The 16266-nt window shown below is 37.0% G+C and overlaps 2 protein-coding genes across 4 annotated transcripts; one reads left to right on the top strand and one right to left on the bottom strand.

The window, feature by feature from the left end:
* Positions 1-771: 771 nt before the first annotated feature.
* LOC110786685 (plasma membrane-associated cation-binding protein 1) lies at positions 772-3975 on the top strand. 2 transcript variants are annotated; one of them, XM_021991247.2, is made up of 5 exons: positions 772-1006; positions 1980-2101; positions 2631-2720; positions 2799-2883; positions 3369-3975. In XM_021991247.2, the coding sequence occupies exons 2-5, from the start codon at positions 1991-1993 to the stop codon at positions 3743-3745; spliced, it is 663 nt and encodes a 220-aa protein (XP_021846939.1). In that variant the 5' UTR covers positions 772-1006; positions 1980-1990; the 3' UTR covers positions 3746-3975. The 2 variants fall into 2 exon arrangements, with proteins under 2 accessions (XP_021846939.1, XP_021846940.1); XM_021991248.2 differs by lacking the exon at positions 772-1006 and adding an exon at positions 1679-1806.
* A 1223-nt stretch (positions 3976-5198) lies between these two features.
* Positions 5199-15050, bottom strand: LOC110786686 (uncharacterized). 2 transcript variants are annotated; one of them, XM_021991250.2, is made up of 5 exons: positions 14379-15050; positions 13466-13523; positions 13260-13377; positions 13048-13156; positions 5199-5890 (listed from the first exon to the last, which is right to left on the bottom strand). In XM_021991250.2, exons 1-5 carry the CDS (start codon positions 14898-14900, stop codon positions 5831-5833), a joined length of 867 nt encoding a protein of 288 aa, XP_021846942.1. In that variant the 5' UTR covers positions 14901-15050; the 3' UTR covers positions 5199-5830. The 2 variants fall into 2 exon arrangements, with proteins under 2 accessions (XP_021846942.1, XP_021846941.2); XM_021991249.2 differs by having other exon boundaries at positions 13048-13165; positions 14379-15038.
* Between the last annotated feature and the right edge of the window lie 1216 nt (positions 15051-16266).

The following is a 16266-nucleotide window of genomic DNA, read 5'->3' on the forward strand; positions in this document are numbered from 1 at the left end:
TGACAAAAGACTGAAAGAGCACTACATGATGCGGTTGTTGGCGTGGAAATAGAAGAAATACAAGTAACAAGACCAACCATAATAACCATCACAAATTGGCGGGGAACTTACCTTGTAAATTTAAGGTCACAAAATCGAGTCCTATTAGTCGCATTATGATTGAAAATAGCTCAAATAATGACTTACATAATTGGACTGACTAACCCGATTAAGTATCTTTTTCTTCTTTTTACTTGCCTAAAAAAACCAAACCAACAACCATATACTGATATACATAGATTATACAACATACAACTGATACAAGTCATGACGCATATCACCAACATCTAATAGCAAGTTGGCAAAAATCATAGAGCCAGCAAAAAATCTTAATTTAAATCTTCAATTTAACTTATATTATACAAGTATATTCCTATTCTTATAACAAAAATGGTGTCCTACCTCTACAGCACAACCCTAATCATATAATCAACCCAATAGTTAGAAAACCAATTAGTTGTTCTTTTTTTTTTTTTTAAATGACAGATAAATATTATGGAATTCTAAATGGCAATCAGTAGTGATAATTGTTGTCACATGTCATTTGTACAAGGTGACAAGCAAAGGCAGCCAATAGACATTGACATGCCAGGTTGGCTTGTTGAGTTGGCTTTATTGTCCAGTTGTCATTGATTTGATCACAATTTTAGGTATTTTCGTAATTATATTACAACTTAAGGGTTATTTTAGTTTATGGTTGAACTGTCTATATGTTTGATACCTCAGTATTATTGTTATTATTTCCAAACACAAATTATAAGTTTTCATAATATTTTGAAATTGGTAGTTGGCTAATTCCAATTGCTGTCGTGCATTCAAGTCAATTGGATATTCCAAACCAAACAAAGGTTGAAAGGGAGTGTATTTGTGATTTTATTTCCTATCATTTAAGTTTCAAGTTTTGTGTTCGATTATCTCCAGCTACCTCTTTCCCCTTCGCCTCCATTGATCGTTACATTCTTTTCAGGTAAAACTTGCATACTTATATGAAATTGATTTCTTAATTTCAAGTTTAATTTTGTTCTTCGTGGTATTGCTTTTTATGATTTATCGGGGTGTCAGAAAAGATAAAAGTATAAACAATATTTACAGACTTTAATGTAAAGGGTTAACTTTGATCGTCATGACATCTTTAATAGTTATACATACGTAGTTTATTTGGGAAATTTACATACATAGTTCATGAAAATCAGTTATTGTTATTGCCTTATTGTCATGCGAGTTTTGTCGAATTCATAACGGTTATTATTCACAATGATAAATATTGGTATAGGTCTCAAAAATAAAAAAAAAGGAGGGGGAAAGGGGATCTTATATCTTGGGGCCTAATTAATTAGGTGATGTTTCCCTCAAAATTTGTATAATAATTGTTAAGTATAGTAGAAGGAATTTTCCTTGGCATGTATACATGAAATAAGCTACGTAGTACTTCATATGGTTTGACAAGATAAGGTTTGATTTGGATAAAAACAATAAGCCATGTTAATGACATCATGTTTTAGAAAATAAGCTACTACTTTACGTTTCATAAAAATAAAAAAAAAAGGTTGGATTAGGAAGAAAATAAAATAAATTATACGTTAGATAAGATAAGCTATCATGTTACATCATGTTTTAGAAAACGATCTATAATACGTAATACTCCGAATTTGATTTCTTCAAGTTATATATTTATTAAATATTTATAGTCCATCTTATATTCGTACCAAACATTGGTTTTAATCTATAACTTATATCCGCATAAACCTAATCATTGACGACTATCAGGTTTGTATCTCCCATCATCAGTTATATTCGTATTTTCTTTATAGCTCATTCGCACGCAAAAAAAAACTTTTAAGTGCCAAAGATTTAAGTAATTTTGGATACATATATGGAATTACTTATGCATCGTAGTGGGTTAAGTGATGAGTTTTGGACATGGTTGATTTGGGTTGCAGGTTATACTAAAATGGGTTACTGGAAAACAACGGTTCTCCCACAGATTAAGAAAGCCTTTGGAAAAGATCCCGCCAAAAAAGCTGCTGCTCTTGAAGCATGCAAGTCCTTTGATGTTTGCAAGGTACCTATTTCCATCCTATGTTTTTTTTTATTGTTTTTTTGGGTGCGAATGAGGTACGATGGCTAGATTTCTAATAAATAACTCATAATTATTAAAAAAATTATTTCAACTTTATCCAACACTTTTTCGTCATCGGGGTAAAGAGGACGAGCAAAATTAGTGATACGCTTGTTTTTTTCGTTGGGTGAATGAACCACAAAGGTAATACAAAATAAAAATATGAGACTTAACCTCAATCTTAACCATTAGACCAATACCTCATTAATAATGATGTGATTGTGGATGTCGGTTGATGTAATTAGTTTAGTACATGCGTTTTTGTGGACGGCATATTTTTACATTGATAATTTAGTACCACTAGTCCATAACTTGAGATCGAATATTGTTTACCTCATCGGCCACAAACGCTAAAAATTAGAAATTAACGTTTTGTTCTCCAAATAACAATTTTACCCCATTTGACTAAAGTTGCAGTCCACTTTGTATTTCAAGGAGATTAAAATATTTGACAACGTACGTACGTGTGTAGGAGGAAGTATCCAAGGAATTTGAGGAGAAGAAAAATGAGCTGCAGCCCAAAGTACTTGAGATTTACGAAGCTTCATCAACTGAACTCAAGGTCAGTTTGTAGGGAAATAACATTTTGATAAGAACCCAAAGAAAAACTTAATATGACCGGTTTTTGGTGGAATCGCAGACTTTGGTAAAAGAACCCAAAGAAGCTGGGCTCAAGAAGTATTCGGCCGAGGTTCAGACCTTCCTTGATAAGCTCGTTGGAATTGGTATGTTTTTAAGTCATTTTACTCTCTAACTTTACGTTTCCCCTTTATTATTGCAACAAGTACTTGCCGCGTTCAAATCCCGTCTACATTATTACTCCATTCGTCCTTTTTATTACTCTATGGAAGAAACTTCACTTTATTAAGATTTTGGTGTAAATAATGCACGTGGGTTAGCAAAGTGGTCCCATGAGTAGAGACATAGAGAGAAAGCAAGTGAAAAAACTTACAGTAACATTTAAGGTATGTAGCAATCTCAAAGGGACATTCCAAAGAGGAAAATAGGGCAAACAAAAAAGGACGGAGGGAGTATTTGTTTGTGTATGTGTATTTTTTAAAATGGAGCAAGTTCAGCGTTACATCAACCGGAGCCTGATTAGTTTCTGTTTATTTGTTTTTTATGACATAGTTTTCTCTTAGTAGATTAATCCTGTTGCCTAAGCCAAACTTTATGTCTTTTTTACTCATTGTTATTTTCAAATCCACAGAGTTCCCAGGTTCCAAATTAGCTTGTGAGGCTAGTTCAAAGTTCGGGCCAGCACTTGTTTCAGGACCAGTAATATTCGTGTTCGAAAAGGTCTCAACATTCATCGTCACTGAGGAGAAACCAAGGGAGATTGAAGTCCCAGCCCCAGCCGCCATCTCCGCCACAGCAGAAGAAACAACCACAGCGACAGAAACAACCACCGAGACAGAGAAGGAGATAGTTGTGGCAGAGGAAAAGCCTAGTGTAGCAGCACCACCCGCGGCAGCAGCCGTGGTGACTCCTCCAGCTGAGACAGCCCCTCCTAAGGAAGAACCACCAAAGGTGGAGCAGCCACAAGCTGAGGAGCCAGCAAAAAAAACTGAGCAACCAAATGCATGATCATGATCATGATCAACAACACTAAAGACTCAACTCTTTCCTCTCTTAGCTTGCCTTTTGTTTTTTCTTTTTTGTACATTTGTGAAGAAGAAATGTAAAACTGTATTTTGTTATTCTCCATTTTTTTGTTTAATTATCTTGTGAAATTGCAAAGATTCTGCCTTTTGGTTTACATGTATCATTGTTCAATTTTTTGAGGGGATATTATATTGTTACTTTTTTCTCTTTCATTTAATGACCATTGTGTATGCAACTAATAGTCTAATACCCCGTTCAAGCTAAGTTTGGTATGGTGGAAAATAGATAATATTTTAACCTAAAGGTTCGATCCTCGATAAGGACACTTTGAGAATGCGGATCCTCTTATCTCACCCTCCCCCACCACCACAAAATGTCTAGCCCGATAATTCAAACTGTGTTTGATCTACGAGGATTTTGACTCAGTACGACACTTCATTATATATGTCGGAGAAAAAAAAGTACAATAGTTAATACTTTATAATCCGTATTACATATGTATACTCCACAATACTCTTAATTCAGTGTACAATCCATCACTTGTGGAGTTCCAATGACGTTCAAAAGTTTGCATTTTTAATTCAGTTACTCAAATGCCTTTTATTTTTAACATTTTGGGAATTTCGGGGTTAACAAGGGAATTTTCCCCCCAGAAGTAAGACAACGATAACATAATTTACCTTGTATTTTCTTGTACTAAACATTACTAGTGCAATACTTTCTCTGTATTTATTTAACAGATACACTTGATTGAACACGGATATTAAGAAGAAAAATTGAATGAAATAAAGTAATAAAACAAGTGGGGTGGATAGATATTTTAATAAGTAAAACAAGTGGGGACCATGTCATTTGAGGGGGTAGGGTGGGGTGTAGTTACGAAATTATTTGTTTAATAAGGTGGTGGGACATAGGATATATTAGATAGATTATTTAATGAGATGGTGGGATTGATAAGTTACTAAAAATGGCAAGTGTATCTCTTAAATAAATACGGCCGGAAAAGGCAAGTGTATCCCTTAAATAAATACGGAGGGAGTATAAAATTCCAAACCTGAGGATCACGAGTTATAAAGTAACAAAGCATATAATGTACAATCACATGAACAAAATAACACGTGAAGTAGTATTTTGTGTAGAATGTAAAAGATGCAACCGGTTGTACATGCATCACCACGTAAGAAATGACTGTTTTGCCTTTCATTTAACGTATTTGTAATGTTGGTCAATTATTAGAGTGGAGGAAAAAGTCAAAAAGGGCCTTGATGTTTGCCACGACAAGAAAGATGATTGTTGATGGAATTGTCGAAATTGCAAAAATCTCGGGTGGATTGGGAATAATGTAAATGGAGCTAATCGCACAATTGAATATAATGTCGCCGTTTAGATGAGTTGTCTTAATTAAGTTGTGGTCGTTAAGGACTCCATGAGAACGTTTGACCAAAAGTGGAAAACAATTGCTTATTTTGGTGAAAAATAAAGTGTATAGGAGAAAAGCTCAAAACCATAACATGTTTAGTTGACAAGAAAACCTCTTTATACATGGAGTTACAACTTCTGTATAGAAAAATTAAAAAGCCTACTCGGCTACCTCTACAGCTCGAAAACAACTTCAAACCCAAAAAGATTATAAGAAAACTAATCTTCTGTTATATACCAAGTAGTGGATGACTCTTATGTCTGCTTTTACAAGAACTCCTATAGTCCTTTATACGTATTTGTGCGATGATAATCCGCATGAACCCACTGTCCTGGAATGCCGAACGTCTGATTCAATAATAAAGACCTGCACTGTCCTATCACGAAAAGCAAGAAGCTTCATACGTTCTCTACTGATGTTGTAACTTACAATATGGTTGTTCCTCATACATTTCCATTAGTAAACACTAAACAGAGTTTCTTTCAGTCTCAGGGCAGGCTACATTTTCAGTACTGTAATGCCCCCACGATAGGTAGTGTTTTTAGACAGATTTCACTTGATAATACACAATCATAACGGCCTTCTATATTCACAGATAATTAGATTTGCAGGAATACGTGGCTCTGAGGTAGGACTAGGGCACATGGTTATCTGGGAGAATGGCTATGGCTCACCCCAGGTCGATATTGCCCAATTCCTATCAGGTCCTGCAATTACGTAATTTGACTAATTAGCTCTTTGGTAAGTACGGAGTATGATGATGTTAGGTGCAGAACTCAGCAATAAATAGAAGCATTTGCAATTTGGCAGGATAGCGTAGGATGAAACAAACAACAACAAAAAATCTAGATTAGGAGACTGATGAACTCGCCTAATAGGAAGGGATAGTTTAGTTATTGCATAATTAATAGGTTAAGGGTATCTCGAGGAGTAAGATAGTGAGTTTGCTATAAATAGGGGAGAATAGGCAAAAAGAAAGGCATCCAGAATACTGAATTGTTACTTTTCTCTTTGTTTAGCTCTTGGGAGTGAATACTCAAAAGCTTGATAACTATCATCTATTTTCTGTAATTCAAGATTATCAGTGATTCTCTGTTCTCTTCCTTTAAATTCTGATCCAGTTATGTTAATTCATAAGAGATGGTATCAGAGCAGAACAAATTATTGAACAAAATAATGAAGTTTACAAGGGAAAACCCTAAAGGAGGACTTTCCGATCTCCTCTTCTACATAGCAATCCAAAAGAAGAATAAGAATGGCATTGTTATGAAGGCTTGAGATAACATGGATTTTAAGAGAGAGTCCCTAGTGTTGTGCAACATGATAATGATAACTGAAATGTTCTTTTCAGGACAGTTCTCAAAGGAATAAGAATCCAGGAGCTTAATAGGGTCTTAAATATTCTCCTGAAGCATATGCATTTTAGAGTGTTAGAGAAAATAGAGTACAGATGCACATCAATAGCATCTGTTATTCTTCTGGGCTGTTAAATCAAACTAAGAATTACTGATAGTTGGAGGCCACTATTTGAGAATGATTCAGAAGGTACTAGACCAGCACAACCAAGAAATATTCAAATAAGTAGTAGCCGCCGCAACATCAATAAGTGACCATTGCAGAGCAGGTACAGGGCTAGGCAAAAATTAGGTACACTATAACAGGCTAGAGGATGAAATGAAAATGGACTTGTGGGCCATTATGGCCAAAGAGTGGCCAAGACAGCTGAATGATAATCTTAACAGTTAGGGGTTAATAGTGTTGATTAAAGTCTTGTTAAGCCCTCCGCTGCCAGAATAACTTATCTTTGCGAGTTATATTCTAGATGAGAAAATTCCGCTACAAAGCAGCTGAATCTAGAACTTGTGATGCTAAACACTGACGTAAGGCTAAAAATCTAATAAACATTACGCAGCCATCAAAGAGCCAATGGTGTTGTCTGCTAAGAGCATCCCCGGCTCCATTTTAGAGGGTTCCTTGTCTATCTTATTTTAGTTCTCATTTTTCTTACATTAACCAACTTACAAACTCTACATATAGTGCATCATTTTGTCAAATATTACGAAATGCAATGTACTTTGAGAGTGCCTTTTAAAAGAAAATTTCTGGTTTGTTTTACTCATTAACTATAAAGGTTAGGGAGGTGGACATAGCTCTATACTAATGGTGTTTCTGTATCTAATAAATGTATTCATTATCCATATGAGGCTATAATCTTAACAATACTTGGCTATGTAAATGCATCCCGTACATTGTCGTTGGGGTTTGGTCCAGGGCTCAAGTAAATAGGATCGTGGAGAATTATGAAGAACAATGAGCTCACTTGTATTTTAAACACAAAATGCAGAAGTGCTTAAGAGTTTAGAGCATTTTGTAGTGTAATACAACAGGAGGGAGCAATTTACTCTCTGAAATCTCTTTTAACAAAATATAACACACATGTGTATTGTTTACAACTTCAAGTAAAATTCACTCACAAGTCACAAGACACTAACAGCTTGTTTGGATATGCATTTAGGAAGGAGAGGGAGGGATGGAAAGAGAAGAGAAGAGAAGGGGAAGTAAGGAAAGGGAAGGACAACCCATTGTTTGGTTAACAAAGATTGAGGAAAGGAAGGGGACATCAATGGAGGGAGTAGCCATTGAAACATAGCTCGAAAAATGTAACCAACCCAAGTTTTACTCTCCAAGCAATCAATGCCTTTGAAGCTTCACTCCCGCTCCACAAACTCCTCGCCGCTGGCAACTCCATTGACATCACAGCCAGGAAACCAATCATCGTGTTTGAGCAAGAAAATATGGGTGTTAATTGCACCTAAGTTTCCGACTATCATTATTGTCATCGATGCTGCCGAAATGATTTTTCCAACAACTGCGAATGTAAAACCTGAATTTCAAATTTGTGGAAGCGATCCAGGAGAGGTTATAGGAGAGAGAATGAAAGAGAAGTTTATTAGAGAAGGAGACCGAGGAAATACAGATGGCAGTGCAGGAGAAATGGAATTACTATGGGTGAATTTAGCAAGAGAATTTGTCGCAGCACGCCAGTGCAGTGGGAAGCCACCAGTGCTACAAGCATTGCCGCGACCATCAGGAGCTGTCAAGGCCCTCAAATGCGCCCCTGCGTGACCACGAGTGCGCCCACAACACCCTACGCCTTCCCTCACCTGAAGCACTCTATCCCCTCCGCCAATGCCTCCTGACCACCCCGCAGCCTAGAGCTGTTCCCAAAGCACGCCCCTGCAACGCACTACCAAGCCGAGCACTCTCCACCATCGAACTCATGACCCTTCCTTCTCTCGCCAGACTCCCACCACAGTCCTGCGACCACAGTCGTCGGCACCATCTCTCCTACCATCACCCTCCCAAATTCTCCACCTTTTACATTTCTACATATTAATAATTAAACCTAGATTTCGCAATTAATTTGGGGTTTGTTTTATTTCCTCTAAGGGTGGTGTCAGTGTTACCTAATTCTCTAATCACCCCACGAATTGCGTACCGAAAAAGCGAATTAGTGGTACAATTTTGGTATAATTTAGCAAATTAGGTAGCGAATTGCGTACCCAGTCTCATACTAGCGAATCAGGTAACACTGGGTGGTGCAATAGATCGAAAATGCGGTATCGGTCGCGGTTGCGGTATCGTCGCGGTGATGCGGTAACGGAACGGTTACGGTTGTCGCGGAACGGATCACGGACGAATTATATTTTTAAATGTGAAATTACGTAAGCATATTGTTTTTTTAAAATGAAGTTTGAAAAGTCAACCATTAATTTCTTTACAAAACTCATCCCACGTGAGAGGGGTAAAAAAAATGAAGTGTGGATTACAGTGTTACAGCTGTCTTCCATTTAATTAATGAGTCTACAAACTCTCCACCCACCATGTAGACCAAAATAATCTTTAATAAACCCAAATGACTCTGTATATATCGCCAAAACCAGATTTTATACCTCACCCCCACCACGTGGGCCATACCATATTCAATTAATGAATCTCCTTCCTTCCTCTTCGTGATTTCTGCAATCTCCTTCCTTCCTCTCCGTCTTCTGGATTTCTGCAATCTCCTTCATCTGCGTCTTCTGGATTTCTGCAATCTCCTTCCTTCCTCTTCGTCTTCTTTACTTCCTTCAATGGCGATATGCAATTCGGTTTCTTCTTATCTTTGTTTTTCATTTTTTCAATTTAATTCTCAAGGATGCGGTGAATTCGTGAGTGATATCGCTTGTCTCGGCCGATTTTAGACCGTATCGGTCGAAATATCGCGGTTTTATAAAAGGGCGTGATAAATCGGCATATCTTGTATCGGTAGGCTCAAAATCCGAGTTAACTCGGGCGATCCGAGTTAACTCGGACGAGTTTTTATACCATGGGTGGTGCAATTGGGACAACTTTAAAGCATAAGTGTTTGCAATCATCTCCTCAAATTCACTACCTTGGAATATGGTGTAAGTATGTTTATTCCCCAATTAATTTCACTTTTTCCTCTACTTGGTGATATTAAGGAGATTTTGCTACCTCTACATGTTTTTGGAAGATTAATTGTTTGGTTATTGAAAATTATTGTCACAATTGATAGTTGAATTTTTTATCGTCTCGTTGCAATTGGAGATTTTTGTGCTTGCTTTTGGTGAAGTTGTGGTTGCTTCTATATGGCTGTGTTTGGTGAATTGAAGTTGGCATCATGATCCCAACCAAGAGAAACGTCCCAAAGGCTAAGGCGAAGTCCACTGTCCTTGAACCTAAAAAGTCCATTGAGAAAAAGAAACCAAAGCCAAAACCCGCACCTAAATCTCAATAAAAAAGTCCAAGCAACACACATCCACTTCAAACATACCTACATTATACCCTTCTCTTGCACCAACTCACCAAGTCGTGTACCTTCTACAATAATATGTATATTGCTTGGATTTTGATTGAGATTTAGGTGCGGGTTTTGGCTTTGGTTTCTTTTTCTCAATGGACTTTTTAGGTTCAAGGACAGTGGACTTCGCCTTAGCCTTTGGGACGTTTCTCTTGGTTCGCATCAGGATGCCAACTTCAATTCAGCAAGCACAATCATTAGAAGCAACCACAACTTCACCAAAAGCAAGCACAATAATCGCCAATTGCAAAAGCCCGATAAAAAAATTCAACTATCAATTGTCACAATAATTCACAATAACCAAACAATTAATCTCCCACAACAATGTAGAGGTAGAAAAATCTCCTTAATATCACAAAATAGAGGCATAAGTGAAATTAATGGAGGAAAAATATATTTACACCATATTCCAAGTTAGTGAATTCGAGGAGATGATTGAAAACCACTTATGCTTCAAAATTGTCCCAAATGTAACCCAATTGCCCCACACTAAGAGGAAATAAAAAAAAAAAAAAAACTAAATTGATTGAAAACAACTAGGCTTTAATGATTAACAGGGAGATATGTAAAAAGGTGGAGAATTTGGGGGTTGTGGTAGGAGAGGTGGCCGCCACCTTGGCAAGATAGCACCGACGTCTGTGATCGTGAGATTGTGGCCAAGTCAAGAATTTTCCACAATTGAATTGAATTCACCCATGGTCTTCGCTTCCCCATAAAGAAACCACCAAAGCAACTTCAAGTTGTGGTTCATAGGTTGTCCCTTCTTAGCTTTCGGGTGAAACACTTTTATCAAGTATATATGGAAGAGCCGCAAAGAAAGATTCAATGTAGAAAACGTCCAACTATGACCAACTTTTCAATCATTTTGATTGGTTAACTGCTCTTAAAAAAGACCTTTATTAAAGTTCCCATCATAAGTTGTCATCAAGCAAGTCGAACTCATCAGGACCAATATCACCATCAATTGTACAAAGCTATCCAAACACAGTATATTCCTCCCCTCCCTTTCCCTTCTATACCATCTAAATCCCTATATCCAATCAAAACAAGCTTTCAATAATTCATGGCAGGTCGCACACTCAATGCAACAAATATTCTTGGAAATCTACTAAATTTATAGTTTATACACTTTGTCACAAAATTAACATCCTGGTAAATGTTACGCAATACGTATTGTAGAGGGTAGGCGGTAGGTGGCTTGAATGATGAGCTCAAAAATTAATTGTCGAGCTCAGATTTTTTTACCAAACCAAAAGGTATGTCAATATGGTAATAGGAGAATGGTCGATGTTGCTCAACATATCCTTGGAAAGTCGGGGATACCTACGTGCTGGAATTTAGTTTTTATGGCAAAACTACATATGAGGGAAAAACACAACCGATTAAACTCTATGTTGGTGTTCTCCTTCCTAACCAAATTTTAATCAAACCTTTCTGTAATTTCTTCTAATTTCCTCTAAATAAAAACTAAAATTAACTATAGATCATGACAAATTAACTAGAATGACTTACCAAGTTCTCTTCTACTCCCTCCGTTGTTTTTAAATGCATCACTTGCCTTTTAACTGTTTTTTTCCCATCACTTCTACATTTGGTCACTTTCTACTATATTTTATTATTCCTTTCTCTTTCATTAATTCTTACTCAAAATATTTTATTGTTTCTCTCTTTCTCATGGTCCTCACTTAAATAATTTTAAAAAAAAACCATAATCTCTCACACGTTATCACTATCAATGGTACCCATTATTGTTTTACTATAATAAATAAATCATCTACTTGCCACTAGTACCATTTAGTAATCATTTTGCATGGGCCTCCTAAAACTATGTGCCCATGCAAGTAATGCATTTAAAAACAACAACGAAGGTAGTACTTTTTGTTTGTCTTTAAATAGTTGGTCATTGAATGTCAACTTAACGGTCAAACAAACAATGCCTACTTGCAATTGGATAGGTAAGGCTGAATATGTTTGCTTTACAGCTGTTCAAATGAGGAATTGGCCTAGTATAATTCAACGCATCTCCCCAGCTTGAGAAAGGCTTTAGCATAGTCCTTTTGTGCCCTTCTAACATGAAGGACAAAAAGGTCAGGTATGCACTTCAAAGGAATTAATTGAATAAATGGCAAGGATTCATGCCCAATGGTACATACCACAATACGGACCCTGTTCCACAAACCGGATTCACACGTTCTGAAATTCTTCGTTGAACCTTGTGACCCAGTTCAAAGACAAGGAAAGAGAAAGGAGGAAAAGAGAGGTGGAGCATTGAAAATTATTGCCAATCTGTTGCTTTCAACTTTTCAAGGCTCTTTTTTTTCAAGAGACCATAGTAAAGTAGGAAAGAGAGGCGATTAAGGCACAAATACGATAGAAAAATATTACTCGACTACCAAGCTTCACATACAATATACCTGAAGAAGATAATTTAAGGAAAAGAGATTGAGACATTTGAGTTAAAGTTTCAAAGGATAGGGACATAGGGTAGGAGGCAAACATTATGTAGACTACCCCAATCGTGCAACGCAGCATTATTACTTTTAAATGCGAAATATCCTTTTCTAAAGATTCAATGGCTGAAGAGCAGCCGATCTTGATGCAAAAACCGTGGGGGATTCGACACCGTAGATATAAACTCACCTTCCTGTGTAGCATAATGCAGTCACAGGGTGTATGATCCAGAGAAGTGGAAGTACCTCTAACATATAGAAGTAATTCTCTGGTGCTACATAATAACACAAATCACAAGATATGAGAGAGCTGCGAGTAAGCGAGCACAAACCAACAAGTAAGGCTGTCTCAAAGCTGTGAAATATGGGGAAAGAAAAAGAACAAGGCATTTATTTAATGCATCTTCTGTACAGGCTAATTCAACCACCAAGGTAAACAACAGAGGGAAATGAGAAAAGAGAAAGCAGTTGATAGCACACTGGTATACACAAGACAACTACACTATTTACTGGAATCACAAAAGGAACAGTAAGAGAACTGAAGGCATACCTGGCAAGCCTTGTTTTTGGCTCTGGTTTCTGCAGTACTGGGTATATCATTATTGGGCTTCATAAACTTCTTCTCCCGTCGCTCACAAGAACCCCACCCATCAGAAAACCTACCTCCCCTTAAACAGATCAAAATTGGTTGTTAGATGGGTTGTGGATATGTGGTAAAGATCTACTATAGCTCCTCAAACATGGAAATTTGAGTACACTTACTGCATATATGCACGAGCTACAAATTCAGCACGCTGAACATTACGATTCTCATCAAATTCAATGTTCTTATCCCTTATTTCAAATGAGACATTGAAGTAAAATGCTATCTTCCTCCAACCTAAATCATATACAGAGGTTCATACTGTCACAAACTACTCAAATGGGATGAAATAAAGGTCGTAGAAAAGAGCATTTTAATCCACTACCTGACTTCTTAATGAAAGGGTTTCCAGATATAATAGTATAATCTGACTTGTCGAGAATCTGGACATCGCCAAAAATAGATCAGAAGCGTAAAGAGGAAAAGAAATAGCATAAAGCCACCACAATACCATCTTCATTTTAAGAGCACCACCTTAATCAAAAAGTTTATGGGCATGAGAAGTACAATTAGAAATTCACATATAAGGTGGTTCACAATCTGTTCAAAGAAAATTTCCTATGAAATAAAATACTCCTGCTATCAAAAGTTGAGAATAATGACATGCTCCACATCTAGATGGCTAGATGCTCTTTCTAAGTAAACCATATTTGATTGGCTTTAAAGAAGTTGATTTAAACTTGATTTCATTGCATACAACAGTATTAGGATTATCAAGAGCTAAGATTATATTCTGATAGGAAACAGACCACGAAACGGAGGTCGATCTAAAGGATTCTATGCACCACTAACCACTACATCCCAGTCAAGTACATCCCAGTTAGCTAAGATTATATTTTCTGGTCTGAACTATTCACATGCCTAAATTAAGTTACACCCCCATTATAGATGAAAATCAAGCTGAATTCATGAACGAACCAAGACAAATTACAAGGAAATTATTATACTCAGACAATCTATTCATTATTTCAAATGACAAATGAGAATGACATAATTATCTACATTTCACTTCAACCATATATTACAAATAATTATCAATTATTCGTAATGCACCAAAAACACGCTAGAAATCCATATGAACTGAATAAACATCAGTAACAATTGAATACACACAGCTCAATTCTCAATTATTTCCAACAAATTCATTCAATTATGCATAAGAAATCAGATGAAATACTCGAATCAAGAAGTGAAATTCAAAACCTTGTCAGCAAAAAAATAGGTTTAGGTAGACTAACCGACATAGCTGCATTTTGATAGTCCTTAAAGAGAGAAACAGTAGGAAATCGACCAGACAAACAATGCAGAAAATTCTCCTTCTCTTCACTAGCTCTGTACTCAATTTGAGGAGAATTCTCCGGTTTCGGCGAAGAATACAGCTGATTAACCGGAGAACAACGATTGACAAGCATCAAATTAGGGCTACTCTCATTCGTCTCAGACACGCAAGAGGAGCCGGCGGCTCTCAGCATCTTTTGTGGGCGACGGACCTGGTAATGAACATCATCGGATGAAACCCTAATTGAGTCGTTAATGGCGTAATTTTGGGGTGTTTTGGAGAGAGATGGTGAAGAAAAAGGGGCGCGGATTCGAGGCCTGGGTGGAGGAGATTGGAAATTGGGGGTGCGTTTTAGGGTTGATGAGGGTTTGCAGAAGATGGTGGTGGGAGAGGTGGAGTAAGTGGCGGCGGCGGCGGAATCGATTACTGCCCATAGTGCGGCGTCGTCTAAGTCTCTGTCGTCCGCCGGAAGTGAAGCCATCTATTCAAAAATTCAAATTTAGTTTGCTAGTTGCCGCTATTAATGTATTAACCCACCCGGAATTAATTTGGAGAAGCTATCGGGTTCTGTCCGGCAAACCGATGTAAACATTTAGGCCCTATTTGGTTCATTATTAGTAAAGGAAAGGAAGAGAAAAGAAAGGAAGGGAAAAGAAAGGAAAAGAAGAGAAGGGAAAGTGATTTAATTTTCCTGTGTTTGGTTTAAAGGAAAGAAAGGAAGAGAAGGAAAAAGAAATATAAATGACAGATTTTAATTTTCTCTTTCTTTCCGAATTCCTCCAATTTTGGGAGGAAAGGAAAGTGAAAATTTTATAAATGAGCTTTCCTTCCAATTCCCTTCCTTTCCTTTCCTTTCACTTTCCATATAATTATTTGTACCAAATACAAGAAACCTTATTTTAACTTTCCTTTCTTTTCTTTTCCTTCTAATTCCTCCCAACCAAATAAGGCCTTACCGTATGCAACATGTTCAGACTAGGGATGGCAGTAGATAATGGATCCGATCCATATCCGTGGATTCAGATCCGTTTTCAGCAGATCTGGATTCTCAATTTTTTGGACCTAATGGATCCGGGTAGGATCTGGATCCTTGGTTTAGAAAACGGATCTGGATAGGCTCCTAAGTTATTATCCGGATCCGGATTTGTTTACCCGCTTTTAAAAAAAATTAAATTAAATTATAAAATAAAAATATAAAATGAAAACCTAAAACCCTTTGGTTCTTTTTGTCCCCATCGTCGTTTCCTAATCCTGACTCCTCTTTCGTTTCTCTCTTTCTTCATTCTTCACTTTTCTAAAACTTCTTCCCTTCTTCCGGTAGACTGAACCATTGAGCTACAGCAGCCGGAACACGGTAGTTTGGGTATTAAGTTAAATGTGAGGGGCATTTGGTGAATTTCTAAAAGTCGATGGGCATTTGGTAAATTTCGCAAAAACTAAGGGGTATTTCATGAAAAATCTGTATACTAAAAGACAAATTTATCTATCCACTTGCTTTTGAGTATAATTTATTCTTAATAAAGTGAAAAAACACTTGAGCAATCTTTTAGGGACGGAGAGAATAACATATTTTTTTAATCCTAAAGGCTAAAGTTGGAAACCATTGTGTCTAATCAATTGGTTCAAAGGAACAATCCATAAAGCATTTGTGTCCTTCCCATTAACAATGAACAAACCATAAATTCTTTTGGACTAGAGTCCCTCGTCTTCTACACACAAATGATTGGGGCTGAACTTGGTAGGAAGGACCGCGTGTTCGATCCTCCGAAACAACAATTGGAATGGGATCGAAACCTATCCACCCAAAACTCACCCCGAATTCGGATTAGCCCCAAGGGTGAACCGGG

The sequence above is a fragment of the Spinacia oleracea genome, chromosome 1, assembly GCF_020520425.1.
Source record: "Spinacia oleracea cultivar Varoflay chromosome 1, BTI_SOV_V1, whole genome shotgun sequence".
NCBI classification, from domain to species: domain Eukaryota; kingdom Viridiplantae; phylum Streptophyta; class Magnoliopsida; order Caryophyllales; family Amaranthaceae; genus Spinacia; species Spinacia oleracea.

Bases quoted from the DNA above. Each gene is read 5' to 3' on its own strand.
- LOC110786685 (XM_021991247.2), top strand. From the start codon at position 1,991: ATGGGTTACTGGAAAACAACGGTTCTCCCACAGATTAAGAAAGCCTTT. The intron at 2,102-2,630 runs GTACCTATTTCC...GTACGTGTGTAG, and splicing joins AGTCCTTTGATGTTTGCAAG to GAGGAAGTATCCAAGGAATT. The intron at 2,721-2,798 runs GTCAGTTTGTAG...GTGGAATCGCAG, and splicing joins CTTCATCAACTGAACTCAAG to ACTTTGGTAAAAGAACCCAA.
- LOC110786686 (XM_021991249.2), bottom strand. From the start codon at position 14,900: ATGGCTTCACTTCCGGCGGACGACAGAGACTTAGACGACGCCGCACTA. The intron at 13,524-14,378 runs GTTAGTCTACCT...GGCGATGTCCAG, and splicing joins ATCAAAATGCAGCTATGTCG to ATTCTCGACAAGTCAGATTA. The intron at 13,166-13,259 runs GTAAGTGTACTC...GATCTGTTTAAG, and splicing joins GTAGCTCGTGCATATATGCA to GGGAGGTAGGTTTTCTGATG.